Source organism: Phacochoerus africanus, chromosome 1 (genome assembly GCF_016906955.1).
Source record: "Phacochoerus africanus isolate WHEZ1 chromosome 1, ROS_Pafr_v1, whole genome shotgun sequence".
Lineage (NCBI taxonomy): Eukaryota > Metazoa > Chordata > Mammalia > Artiodactyla > Suidae > Phacochoerus > Phacochoerus africanus.
The window spans coordinates 104,430,450-104,444,525 of NC_062544.1; the positions used below are offsets into that span (position 1 = coordinate 104,430,450).

At 47.9% G+C, this 14,076-nt stretch overlaps 1 protein-coding gene across 2 annotated transcripts; it reads left to right on the forward strand.

Moving 5' to 3' along the window:
- The first annotated feature begins 1,208 nt into the window (after positions 1-1,208).
- SLC25A38 (solute carrier family 25 member 38) lies at positions 1,209-14,076 on the forward strand. Of its 2 annotated transcripts, XM_047770434.1 has the most exons (7): positions 1,216-1,628; positions 7,892-8,013; positions 8,727-8,811; positions 9,441-9,620; positions 9,872-10,040; positions 11,283-11,449; positions 13,296-14,076. In XM_047770434.1, exons 1-7 carry the CDS (start codon positions 1,560-1,562, stop codon positions 13,416-13,418), a joined length of 915 nt encoding a protein of 304 aa, XP_047626390.1. In that variant the 5' UTR covers positions 1,216-1,559; the 3' UTR covers positions 13,419-14,076. The 2 variants fall into 2 exon arrangements, with proteins under 2 accessions (XP_047626398.1, XP_047626390.1); XM_047770442.1 differs by lacking the exon at positions 11,283-11,449 and having other exon boundaries at positions 1,209-1,628; positions 13,296-13,384.

Sequence of the window (14,076 nt, forward strand, 5' to 3'; positions counted from 1 at the left end):
GCTTCGATGCATTCTTTGATATGGCTATCGATTAACATTTATGGTTTAAGGGCTCCAGGGAGTAACATCCCCACAGACTTTTTTACTACAGGGAGTGTACCTATGCCCAGATGGACATTAATCTCTAACCCCGAGTGACTCAGTCTATGGGAAGAGAAGGGCAAAGAAACCTTGAGCATTATGGGACATTTCCACCCCTAAAACCCCTATTGGACAAGGACTGATATAGGTAATTGGGCAAGGCCAATGAGAGAAAACCTCATCTTTCTGGAACCCATGTTGGTAACCCCTATCTTTAAGGGATAAAAAACCCCTATAGGACAATAGGAAGGGGGGACTCCTTCTCCCTCCCAGCTGTCCTGGGAGTTGTTTGCTTTCCTGTAATAAAGACTTGGCTGGCTTGCTGCCTGTGTGTTAGGTTCATTCTTCCCCTCCCTTGAATAAGAACCTGGATTCAGGTAACATCTTTCCAGTATCAGTTTCATTATGTAATAATGTAAAGATTATTCAGGAGATTATTTTATCTTATTGCCATGTTTTATTTATTTTTGTCTTTTTGCCATTTCTTGGGCCGCTCCCGTGGCATATGGAGGTTCCCAGGCTAGGGGTCAAATTGGAGCTGTAGACACCTTCGCCAGAGCCACAGCAAAGGGGGATCCGAGCCTCGTCTGCGACCTACACCACAGCTCATGCAACGCCAGATCCTTAACCCACTGAGCAAGGCCAGAGATCGAACCCACAATCTCATGGTTCTTAGTCGGATTCGTTAACCACTGCACCACAATGGGAACTCCTCGCCATGTTTTAAAAAATCACTTCAGCACATTTCTGAGGTGAAGTTTTCAGCGTTTAAAGGGAAATGTGGATGTGCCAAAACAAAAAACTCCTGTTTAACCGGAAAATATTCCACATTGCTTCGGTTTTTTAAAAAAGTTAATTACAATTAAATGAAATGTAAAATTCTGGTCTTCAGTCACACTAGCCATATTTCAAGTGTTCTACAGCCATAGATGGCTACTGGCAACCCTATAGGGCACAGCAGGTCTCGACTGTAACTATTCTCCAACCGGGCCCTCAAAAGCATACGTTGGCGCAGATGACCGACCTAGTAAGCTCTGGGCGCAAGAAAGCCACCCATCCTGCAGTTTCAGAACTCTCCACCAGGTGGCACTAAAGAGCACACCCTCGCCAGCGCGTGACGCGTTTCCAACCCCGGAAGCTAAATCCAGCTGTTCTATCCAGTTCCTCCCGCTTTCTCCACCTCCCGGTCGCACCCAGGCTAATATTCTCAAGTCTTCAAGTCGGCAGCAGGGCATGATGGGCAGGACAGCAGAGCCGCAGAGTCTGCGAAGCGAGTGAAGAGAGGCGCCTGGAGCACACAAGGGCAGTGGGCTCGCAGGCCGGGACCCCTGACTGGCGCAGACTACAAAGAGGCCCCCGCAGTAGAACGCGTCGCCTGGCTACCGCCATCGAGTTGTCTTCTCCAGGACCTCCAGGGTCGGACCTGAGTTCCCACGGTCGGCAACCCGGGCCCAGTGCACTCGCAGGCCTCCCCTCCAATGATCCAGAAGTCACGCCCGGCGCTGCTGCAGCCTCAGGATGTTGGAGACAGAGTGGAAACTCTTATGGTAAAGTGCGAGGAAGGGAAGGCAGGGGTTCCTGCATCGTCGGCTTGGGGAGGGAAATGTGGAAGGTTGCCGAGGCTCAGCGGCCCACGGGGAACCTTTTTTTTTTTGCGCCCCAGATACACGCATAACAGGTTGGGGACCTGGCAGCAGAAATGGAGTTTGACTAAGATTAAAAGGGGGAGGGAGAAGGAAAGAAGTTGCAGTCCAACCCTTGGGACAGGCAAGCAGAGGTCTCGATACTACATTGGGTAGAGATAGGCAGAATTGCTCGGGCCTTGGGAGGTATGAGGGGAATGTGCCCGCGTGGCCCGGAATGAGGTGCGAGTGCTACGGGAAGTTGCTTTGATTTGGAAGTCTAAAGTGACAGATGGGAGGACACCTGGGTAGATATTTGGACCATTGCAAGGCCTGGTAGTAGCGCTAAGCCTAGGAAGCGGTCGGTCCTCGAGGGAGGTGGGTTCGGACTGTACCGCTCCCACAAGCTGGACGAGAGAAGAGAGGCGCCTGGAGCACACAAGGGCGCCTCTGGGTATCCCCCACTTCGCGGCTTGCCTGGAGCAGTTGCTGTTTGCTTGAGCCGCCAAGCCACGCCCCTCCCATGTCTGGATTGGCTGCCATGGTCGTGTCGCGGGGCTGCCATTGGTGGGGGCGGAGGCGGGGCTGGGCAGGCGGGACTAGGAGGAAGGTCCCGCTGAGCTACTACTCGTGAAATGAGGCTTAGTTGCCGCTTGGCCTTAGGCTGGGAGGGCTGGTTGGCATCGGCGGCGGAAGCTTTTCTCCCTGAGGTCAAGGTTATGGTCCACCTGCGCCCGGGGCAGGGCTGGAGTGTGGTTTTTTGTTTTGTTTTAAGCCGAGGCTGTGGTGGCTTCTCTACGTCTATATCTTTGAACACATGCTTACCTGTTTCTCTGGGTCTTCCAGCTCCGGCCTGGAGATCTGAATTGGATTTAGAGATTTCTTTTTTTTTAAAGGCGGATAGAAGTTGCTTGGGAATTTATTTGCTAATTACTTAAGTGCTGCTTATTGCCTTTATGTATCCGTGTATTATTGTTGGATTGGGTTGTTTGTTTTCGTTTTTTTATTTTTTGGGGGGGCTGCACCCGCATCATGCGAAACATCATGTTTGGTTGTATTTATTGCCCACCCCCTCTCAAAACAAAACCAAACCCAGATGTATCACTTAGTTTATTTACCTTGAATAACTTTGGGCCGTTTAGAAAAAAAAGAAAGAAACAGCAAGCACAGCTTAAAGGATGTGCCATCTACCATTGACAATATGCTAAGACTACTCCGGAGTTTTCTTTTCTTTTGGCCCCGAGGGTTAAGGATCCAGTGTTGACACTGCAGCGGCTGGAGTTGGTGCTGGGGCCTGGGTTTGATCCCTGGCTGGAGAACTTCCACATGTTGCAGACAAGGCCAAAAAAAAAGGACTATTCAAAATGAAAATTGTTTTTTGGAGTTCCCTTTGTTGCTCAGCAGTAACAAACTCAACTAGTATCCATAAGGATGCAGATTCGATCCCTGGCCTTGCTCAGTGAATTAAGGCCCTGGCTTTGCCATGAGCTGTGTTGTAGATCAAAGACTCGGCTTGGATCCTGTATTCCTATGGTTTGTGGCTGTACCTGGCAGCTGCAGCTCCAATTCAGCTCCTAGCCTGGGAACATCCATATGCCAGGGGTGCAGCCCTAAAAAGCAAAAAAAAAAAAAAAGTGGGGGGTTTGTTTTTGTTTTGTTTTACACTTATATTGCCAGGTGCTTTTTGAATTTTAACTATTAGAGGTCAGTCTATACTGCTGTTATATGTTTTGCATCTGCTCTATGCTAATGAACCTAGAAAATCACAAAGTTTAAAAAGTTATGGGCTCTATTCATGTATTCAGCAAATATTTATTGAGCCAGTAATATGTCCAAGCAAATAAAAAAAAAACATAAAGGAGATAGTTGCTGCAATGAGAAAGGGTGTGGTGTGTGTGTGTGTGTGTATGGGTAAGTCCCTGCAATCCCCAAAAGAGCATGGGAAAAAGCACCAGTGAAGAGAACAGCTTAGAAGCTGTAACTGCAGGTTATTCCTACAGCCTTACTGGAGCAAAGGGCTCCATAGAGAGGTACCCTGTCCAGGGATGGGGTATGCAGGGCCTGTTCAGCTTTATCCTGTGGAATTGTATTCAGCAGAGAGCCATGTGCAGATTTCCTGTTAGATGACAGGATTCACTCACTCTTGACTACTGAGCACCTGCAGTGGACCGGCCTCCATGGTCAGTACCTCTTCTGTCCTGGACCCTCAGTCCTAAGGGAGGTGGGCCAGGGCACAGTGGAAGCACTGAGGAGTGCAGAATGCCGTGTTAGGGTCTCTCCCAGTCAGTTGAGATCTAAGCGGAGGCTCCCAGGGTGAATAATGTGGACAGAAGAGTGGAAAAGAAGAGCTTCTTTGCATGTGAAGGAGGGGAGGCCCGGGAAGTAGGAGGAAAACCCAAACAGTGTTAATCTGAGAAGCCAGAGGCAGAGTGTATTTCAAGGAGGAGCTGGTAGTGGTCAACAGCCAACAGTGGAACAGTGCTGAGCTCCCTGGCAAATGCCCTGAACTGTTGCTGAGACTGGGTGAAAAAAGTGTGAGCTTTGAGTCCTAGGCAGTGGCTTCGAACCCTGGGACTTAGGACACATTGTCATCTCTGAGCTCCAGTTTCAACTGTAAAGTGGGTTTGACCATCAAGCTCTTGAGAGTGTTGTAAGGGTGTAGCTCAGCAAGTTACAAACCTGACTAGTATCCATGAGGATGCAGGTTCGATCCCTGGCCTCGCTCAGTGGGTTAAGGATCTGGTGTTGCTGTGAGCTGTGGTGTAGGTTGCAGACAGGGCTTGCATATGGCATTGTTGTGGCTGTGGCGTAGCCTGGCAGTTGTCACTCCGATTTGACCCCTAACCTGGAAACTTCCATATGCTGCAGGTGTGGCCCTAGAAAAAAAGGCAAAAAAAAAGTATTGTAAGGTTTCCAGGTGATGTGTATGGATGCCTCACTGTGCTGCTCTGGGAGGGAGGTTGGCACTGCTGAGGCTGGAGACTCCCCAAGGAGGTCACTGGGGCAGATGGGTGGGGGTGGGGAGGCAGGCTGTGAGAGAAAAGAGAGGATGAAACAGTAGGCAGATCGAGGAGTCTTATTTGTCTCCTGAATGTCCTGCTGGAACATCTCAGTGTGGACTGAAGGAGAGGCAAGCTTGTGGAGAACGTTGTGGAGTTTCCATTTTGGCTGTGTGGAGTTGGAGAAGGCTGCACACCATTGGAGGGGAGGTGGGGGAGGTGTGGGGATAGTAAAGTCTGGAAAGAGGCTGGACCGGGCTGTAGATGTGGGCGTTGCCAGCATGTGTGTGTGAAGCGTGGCATGGGTGGGGTTGAGGTTCCTCCAAGAGGCTGCAGCTGCAAGGAGATAAGAGGAACAGCAACATCTGTGGACTGAGAAAAGGAAACTTTAGAAGGGCAGCTAGGAGAGGAGAGAAACCAAAAAAGAGAGGAGCTGCAGTCAGCTGTCTCAAATGCACCAGAGAGGCCAAGTAAGAAAAGGCCACGGATGGGAAGGGGGTCCTGGGAGGCAGCAGGGCCTTTGTGAGCACGTGGGGCAGCTTTAGCCGAGAGGCTTTCGCTGGATGGCAAATTTTGGGGACCTGAGGGCTGAGCAGTGAAGAGGGAGTGGAGCTGATGTAGTATCAGGCTGGAAAGATGGGGAGCTTTTGAGCTTGTTTCCAGTCAGAGGAGAAGACGTAGGAAGTAAGAGGCTGAGTGTGCAGGGGAGGTGGACTCATTGATGCCATAAAATCTATCTAGGATGAGGCTGAGAAACAAAAGACTCACAGGAATACGGGTTAGCAGAAGGAGCAGGCCCCTTCTGAGGCGCACCTGACAAAGAATACCCAGTTTGCTTGGTTATACTTGTCTTACCCATTCTATCAACCTTTGGTACTTTTTTGAAAAAAAATTTTTTTTGAAGTATAGTTGATTCATAGTGTTCTGTTAATTTCCTCTGGTGCTTTAAAAGCTATTTGAATGTGGTTGTAAACTCCCACATACATAATCTGAAATAATTTAGTCCTTTTAAGGGACTCCAGTTATAATTTAAGACTTTGCTCATTTGGTAGAATGTGGAATAATCTCTCTTCTTGGTGCAACAAATACCACAGATTACAAACATTTTGGTTCTGGTAGGTAGTTGTGTGATGTGTATAACAGGCAACTTCATATTCATCTTAAGAATTCATCTTAATTCATGGAGTTCCTGTCGTGGCTCAGTGGTTAAAGAATCCGACTAGGAACCATGAGGTTGAAGGTTCGATCTCTGGCCTCGCTCAGTGGGTTAAGGATCCCATGTTGCTGTGAGCTGTGGTGTCGGTCGCAGACAGGGTTTGCATATGGCATTGCTGTGGCTGTATTGTAGGCTGGCAGCTGTAGCTCTGATTAGACCCCTAGACTGGGAACCTCCATATGCCATGGGTGTGGCCCTAGAAAAGACAAAAAGACAAAAAAAAAGAGAGAGAGAGAGAGAATTCATCTTAATTCATCTTTAGGCCAACAGCATGCCATCTATCAAAAAATATCAGTGCAGGAGTTCCTGTCGTGGCTCAGTGGTTAATGAATCTGACTAGGAATCATGAGGTTGCAGGTTTGATTGCTGGCCTTGCTCAGTGGGTTAAAGATCTGGCATTGTCGTGAGCTGTGGTATAGGTCACAGACACGGCTCGGATCCTGTGTTCCTGTGGCTGTGGCGTTGGCCAGCGGCTATAGCTCCGATTCAACCCCCAGCCTGGAAACCTCCATATGCTGTGGGTATGGCCTTAGAAAAGGCAAAAAGACCAAAAAAAAAAAAAGAAAGAAAGAAAAAAAATATTAGTGCAAATGCCATTTAATGAGGAGAGCGCTTTTTGGATGGTGTTTGCCAAGTGTCTGTCTCTTTGGGCTTTTCTTTATGCCTGGATTTTTCAAAGTGCTTTTTCACAACCATTTGATAGAGGCTAGATTGCTTTGCAACCACCGAGAGTGTGTTTGGGAAGTTGGTCCGAGAGGAAGTCCTGCCCTTCTGGATGGTGCCTCTAAATTAGCTGGAATGTGTGACTCTCCACACTTAAAGCACAGTAGAGGAAACCCAGGGGAGGCTGCTGGCTTACGGTGCCTCTGCAATCTGTTTAGGTCTCAGTCAGGTGAATGAGAAAGGGAAAGTTTTTTTTTTTAATAAGGGCCGCACCTGTGGCATATGGGTGTTCCCAGGCTAGGGGTCATATCAGAGCTGCAGCTGCCGGCCTACGCCACAGACAGAGCAATGCGGGATCCGAGTCTCATCTGTGACCTACATCACAGCTCACTGCAATGCCAGATCCTTAACCCACTGAGCGAGGCCAGGGTTGAACCCGCATCCTCATGGATAATAGTTGGGTTGGTAACAACTAGCCACAGGAACTCCAGAGGGGAAAGTTTTAAATTCTGGAAATGCTTGGGTTTACAGGAAGTGGTACATAGGTTTCACAATGCATTTGCTCACTTATGCTTTCACTTCCTTTGTCTTACTCCTCTAAAAAATCTGCGGGTCCTGCCACCAAGGGAACCTGAAACCAGCAGTTCAGAGTTAAAACACTGTTCAATTGATTTTTTTTTTTTTTTGCTTTTTTAGGGCCACACCTGAGGCATATGGACAGTCTCAAGCTAGGGGTCTAATCAGAGCTGTAGTTGCCAGCCTATGCCAGAGCCACAGCAACACCAGATCCGAATCACATCTTTGACCTATACCACAGCTCATGGCAACGCCGGATCCTTAACCCACTGAGCAAGGCCAGAGATCAAACCCGCAACCTCATCGTTCCTAGTTGTATTTGTTTCCACTGTGCCATGATGGGAACTCCGTGTTCAATTGATTTTGCTTTTGGGAAGGAGTCGGCTGATAACTTATCATCAGGACAAATAGGGGGTTGTGGCCTATGGCATCATTCACAGATGGAAATAGCCATGGTGTCTAGTAGGTGCAAAGTTATTCTCAATAAGATTTTATTGTAGGTAATTGCTAAAGTTGTTATCAATAAAACCAGAGAGATACCTCTGGGAGTGTGCTGTGTTCTCAACAACTTTCCAACTCTGTTCATTCCTGGCTACCCTTTTCCCTTCTCCGAAGTCTGAAGATAATACAGGGTGCCCCCAGGTGAGTATCTAACAGTTCCTTAGAAAGGACTTGCCCAGGTGTGGGAAAAGGTGGGGCAAAGAATGCTGACATGCTGTTCTCTTGCCCTGCAGTTGCAGCCAGTAGTCAAAGCTTTCTTATGTGGCTCCATCAGTGGAACCTTCTCCGCCCTCCTTTTCCAACCCCTGGATCTCCTCAAAACGCGCCTGCAGACTGTCCAGCCCTCTGCCCATGGGTAAGGCCTGCTGTCCTCGAGTTCACTGAGGAACTGATTTCAACAACTTCTCTCAGACGTGGGAGCATCTTTAGTGGGTTAAGTCAACTTCCATTCTCTTGGATGCTCAAAGAGAAACACAGGCCTGGCCCAACTTTCCTGTACTTTGTATATATTCTTTTTTGTTGGCTGCGCCAATGGCATGTGGATGTTCCCAGGGGTCAAATCCAAGCCACAGCACTGACAATGATGACTCCTTACCATTGGGCCACCAGGGAATTCCTGGATATATACGCATTTACATCTCATGTTAGTTAAGTGGGGTCATACCCTGAGCGGCTTCCTGGGATCTGCCCTGGTGACATTTGTATTTTATTGTGCTAGCCTGCAATGTTATAATTGAGCTGCCTAGCACAGGCAGTGGGTGGTTTTCTGGAAATAACATAAATATTGTCTCTTGTGTGCCCCCTTGTTGGGCTCAGCACTGTGCCAAATGTGTGTCAAGTGAGAGATCATCCCATTGTTTGCACTGTGGATAGACAAATAATCATGTACGAGCCACATCCTGAACACACGGGAACTCCAAGTAATTCCAAGATGCATTGTGGAGATTCTCAAGTTCAAGTGTTCCAGAAAAGAGTCCATACAGAGAAGTCTTTGAGAGGGGGGTTCTTGCATGAGGACCTGATCTAAGTGTTTTTTTCCTTCCTTGCCTCTGTTTTGTCTGCCTTCAGATCCAGACGCGTTGGGATGTTGGCTTTGCTCTTGAATGTGGTTCGCACAGAGAGTCTGCTGGGCCTTTGGAAAGGGATGTCTCCTGTAAGCTGCCTTCTGGGTCTTCTCCTGCACCCTCTCCTTTTATAATTAGCCATTCCTCACCCACCTTGCACATACCCTCTTTTAAGGGTGCGTTAGAGTTGGAGGTGGTGGGAGGGCCTTTGTGGTTCTGCCCGGCTCTCTCACTGTCACCCTGGGTGCCCTGGGCATGACTTAGTCTCTACAGCAGATGCAGCTGACGGGCGGGGGCATCAGCAGGGCCTCACCTTCCCCCATCCAATGCTTCTATACCTGCATTTCTTTGCCTGGAAGGCTTTTTCTGCCCTAGGAACCCACTTTGCCAGAAATGAGGAATTCACGCTCACCCTAACCCCACAGCAACCCCTAACCAGTGAAAGAGGCTTTTAAAACCTCCCTTCCCTCAAGTGGAGGGATAAGCCAGGCATTCAACACTGATTCCCAGTCTCCCCCAAGGGGATTGCCCAGGGCAATAACTGATTAGATGCTGCACCCTTCTCCCATCTCCTTTCCCTTCTGCCTTTAGTGTTCCCGGCACACCTTCAATCAACTGCTTGCAGGCACATCCTGGGTCTTTGGGGGAAGCCCCAGCTCAGCTTGGGGTCTTCCACGTTGGTCTTTGATTCCTTTCCTCCCTCTGGCTCTTCCTGCAGTCCATTGTCAGGTGTGTCCCTGGAGTTGGAATCTACTTCGGCTCGCTCTACTCTTTGAAGCAGTACTTCCTGCGAGGCCACCCCCCCACCGCCCTGGAGTCAGTTATCCTGGGGGTGGGCTCCCGCTCAATTGCAGGGGTCTGCATGTCACCCATCACTGTGATCAAGACACGGTATGAGGTGAGCTCGACAACTTCGGGCCCTTGGGATGAGTAAACAAGACACCGGGCTCTGAGTCAAGTGGCCACTGATGCCAACTCCCAATTTAGAACCCAACAGAAAGGCCGACATGGTCAGAGAACCCATCTGTGTAGTCAGGCCAAGCCACAAGTGAACCGGAGCCCCCTTGGTCCGGGGAGGTACCCTGAGGGTGGCATGGTTCAGGGCGCAAACCAGGTCCACCTACCAGCTGCTGGTTCTGTACTTTGCAGAGTGGGCGGTACGGCTATGAGAGCATCTACTCAGCCCTGAGGAGCATCTATCACAGCGAGGGGTACCGGGGCCTCTTCAGTGGCCTGACAGCAACACTCCTTCGTGACGCCCCCTTTTCTGGAATCTACCTGATGTTTTACAACCAGACCAAAAACATTGTGCTCCATGGTATGGTTAAAGGAAGGTGTGGTGGGAAGAGATACTCCTTGAGAGATCACATTCTCACTACTTTCTTTGAGATGGGAGACTATCCCTGTTCTTAGCAGCTCCAGATTCTAAGCCTAGTCTTAGGAATTAAGCCATGTCTGCATTGTGTGAGGCATGGGGCCAATGCTGGGGTACAGCATGGCCATGACAGGCATGGTCCCCACCTTTCTGTGTTGATAGCTTACAAAGGCAGAGGACTGATGTAATTCCTGAGTCAGGGAGGGGGTGGAATGAAGCGTGTTTTGCACAGGCCTTGTGCTGATACTCCCCATATCTGCTTGATCTTGATTTCTGGGTCCTACCCAAGGCCTCCTAAGTCAGAAGCTTTGGAGTAAGACCTGGGAGACTATATTTTTCTTTTCTTTTTTTTTTATGTCTTTTCTAGGGGTGCACCCATGGCATATGGAGGTTCCCAGGCTAGGGGTTGAATCGGAGCTGTACCACCGGCCTACACCAGAGCCACAGCAACTCAGGATCCGAGCTGCGTCTGCAACCTACACCACAGCTCACGGCAACGCTGGATCCTTAACCCACTGAGCAAGGCCAGGGATTAGTCGGATTTGAGCCACAACAGGAACTCCCCAACCTGTAGTCTTTAATTTCTCCAGTTTTCCCAATAATGTACTTTGTAGCAATTTTTATTTATTTTCAAGCATATAAGCGAACTTCATACTCTTAGCATGGGTTTATCTGATATTTGCTCTTGACTAGAGTCATTTGTACCTTTTTAGCAAGAGGAGCCATAACTGATCCCAGTACCTTATATCAGGAAGCTAAGGACATCCATTTGACCCACTGTGGGTGATGTTAACTTTTTGTCACTTTTTATCACACGATAAAAATTGTATCTCCTCTGAAAGCCCAATAGTTTTTTTCTTTTGTAATATGTAAGTATCTCTGTGGGGAGATATTTTGAATTTATATAAATCTATATAAGCCCCCCTGTTTTATCATCCATATATTTTAGCATCAGTCAACAATTCTTGCCTGAATCAATGATGATGTGCATGGTTGTGAAAAGGTGAATTTTTAGTCCCATTTTTCTATTTGCATTCTATTTATACCTTTAAATGTTAAATTCTTAGCTTTGTTTGAGTCCCAGACCCTCCTGGCTTTGAGGAAGAATTAATGGGCACTGGCACTGCTATTTATCTGTGACTGTGAGATTTACCTATAGCTGAATGTTGCCTTTGTTCCTTTCAGACCAGTTGGATGCAGTCCTTGTACCTGTTGCAAACTTCAGCTGTGGGATATTTGCTGGTATTCTGGCCTCACTGGTCACTCAGCCCGCAGATGTTATCAAGACGCACATGCAGCTCTCCCCGGTGAAATTTCGGTGGATTGGCCAGGCAGTGACACTCATTTTCAAAGTAAGGCTTTAGAATAAATATTGGGGAGTTCCTGCCATGGCTCAGTGAAAATGAATCTGAGTAGTATCCATGAGGACACAGGTTCAATCCCAGGCCTCACTCAGTGAGTTAAGGATCCGGTGTTGCCCTTAGCTGTGGTGTAGGTCACAGATGTGGCATTGCTGTGATGGTGGCGTTGGCCAGTGGGGGCAGCTCTGATTGGACCCCTAGCCTGGGAACCTCCATATGCCACGGGTATAGCCCTAAAAAGACCAAAAAAAAAAAAAAAAAGAAGAAAGAAAGAATAAATATTGGTTCATATTAAGACCTGCTTTCTAAAGCCATAGCTCACAGCCTTTACACTTTACACATTAGAATCACCTGGGGAGCTTTGAAAAATCCCCCTCCCAGGGTGGAACCTGGATTCATCATATTAGATTCTCTGGGGAGATGAAACGCTGGTGTCAATATTTTAAGTTCCCCTAATGATTCCAATATGTTGCCAAGGTTGAGAATCACTGCTAAAAATCTATAGTTATGGGTTGTTTTTTTTGTTTGTTTGGATTTTTAGGGAGGGAGCCTTTCCTCAGGATAGCCCGAGATGTTTGCTAAACAAACATGCACATGGATTTGTTTTGTGGTGGTGCCCACCACATGCAGAAGTTCCCGAGCCAGGGATCGAACCTGTGCCACAGCCACAGAAGTAACCAGAGCTATAGTAGTGACAATACCAGATCCCTAACCCGCTGAGCCACCAGGGTACTCCATATTCTTGGGCTCTACCCGGACCTACTGAATCAGGAGATCTGGGCAGACTTACTAACCTAATTAAGGAGCTAGGAGGAAATGTAGTCAGAAAAAAAACCCAGAAGGACATTGTTTGTTTCTAGGAGTTTGCTCTAAATCAGATGGACAGATGGTACTGAAGATAAAAAGTACAGTAGATGTAAAGGACACTAAAATGCTATTTAAAAGCCACCCAGTTGGCCCTTTGGAAACATGTACTTTTAACAGATTTTTTTTTTTTTAAAGGGCCACACCTGCGGCATATGGAAGTTCCCAGGCTAGGGGTCGAATCAGAGCTGCACCTGCCAGCCTATGCCACAGCCACAGCAACGCCAGATCCAAGCCTCACCTGTGACGTACACCATAGCTCAAGGCAACGCTGGATCCTTAACCCACTGATTGAGGCCAGGGATTGAACCTGTATCCTCATGGATACTAACCCGCTAAGCCACAATGGGACCTCCCAGATATTCTTGTTCAAGGTAAATTTGCCACCTAGATCTTTAGATTTTTCTGTACTTCTCAAAATTTTCTACGTAGCAGAGGAACCATGTAAGCATATGCAGCAAGTATCTGTCTTACCTTAGATATCAGCAAATATTTGTGAATCTGATCATATTCCTCACAAGTGCTTAGGTTGCCTGATTTCTTATTCTTCATACCTAAAATCGGGAAGTTTGAAAATTTATTTTTCAGTATATGTGAAAATGGCAGGAATGATAACAATAGGAAGGAACCATCCAGATTAAGAGGCGTTTTGTCTTTAATTCCTATATAGGCAACCAAGAACATGCAGTGAATTTAAAAAAAAGATTCTCCCCCCAGACAAGCAAATTTCCAAAAAGGCACATTTTTCTTTAGCCTGGAGCCAGGGCCCAGGGCTTGGCAAGCAGACCTGAGTCTGGATTTCAGCTGCCGCTTGGGGTTTGGGGCTTCTGTGCCTTGTATAAGCTGTACCACTGTACAGTGTATATAATAACCCTATAAGATTGTCATCTAAGAAATAAATTTCCCCTGGATAGAAGACACCTTAAGTTTAGCAATGATACCCCCCAATTTTTTGCTTCCGTTTTCTTCCTAGGACTATGGGCTGCGTGGCTTCTTCCAAGGCAGTGTTCCCCGGATCCTCCGCAGGACTCTGGTGGCAGCCATGGCGTGGACAGTCTATGAAGAGATGATGGCCAAGATGGGCCTAAAGTCCTGACCAAGTGGGGACTGGGCAGAGATGGGATCTATTGCCCATATTGTTTTATGCCAAGGGCCACTTCATCTCACTAGCCGGGAACAGGATGAAGTCCTACCTGGAAAGCCAGGCAGACATGTCACCCTCACTTACCCAGTTCAAACAGAGAATTGGTGGGCCTTGACTCAAGCCTTCCAAATCTCCAGAAGAGGAGTCACTGATACGGACACACAGTGGGGAGTTAAGAGAAGGGTTTGCATGCCCTGCAATGCTACTTGAAAAGGTATTTCCAGAGAGAGCTCTGTCAGGTGGCTCTGCACAGCCACCTACACCACGGTTCCTCTTTGGATCTGCTCTTGGGCAAGGAATTGCAACACCAAGGACGCTGTGGGCTGAGGACTCCAGCAGGGATCTGGATCTACAGAGAGGAGCCACTGTCACCAGTGGCTGGATCTGCATCTGAGGGGATGTTAGGATAAGGAAGAAAATATGTCACCACTTGGTTCCTAATCAATTTCTCAGAGGCTCCAGTGCAGGGAGACCATGGCTTCCTAGCCTCTACGTATCCAAATAATACTTTTGATCTTGGCCCCTGCACTGTTTCAACTCCTAGTTGTTCTGCCACTTTTCTGCAGCTGAAGTTGCGATAAATAAAGTGAAGCACTTTATCACTGAAAAA

Bases quoted from the DNA above. Each gene is read 5' to 3' on its own strand.
- SLC25A38 (XM_047770434.1), top strand. From the start codon at position 1,560: ATGATCCAGAAGTCACGCCCGGCGCTGCTGCAGCCTCAGGATGTTGGA. The intron at 9,621-9,871 runs GTGAGCTCGACA...TGTACTTTGCAG, and splicing joins TGATCAAGACACGGTATGAG to AGTGGGCGGTACGGCTATGA. The intron at 10,041-11,282 runs GTATGGTTAAAG...TGTTCCTTTCAG, and splicing joins CAAAAACATTGTGCTCCATG to ACCAGTTGGATGCAGTCCTT.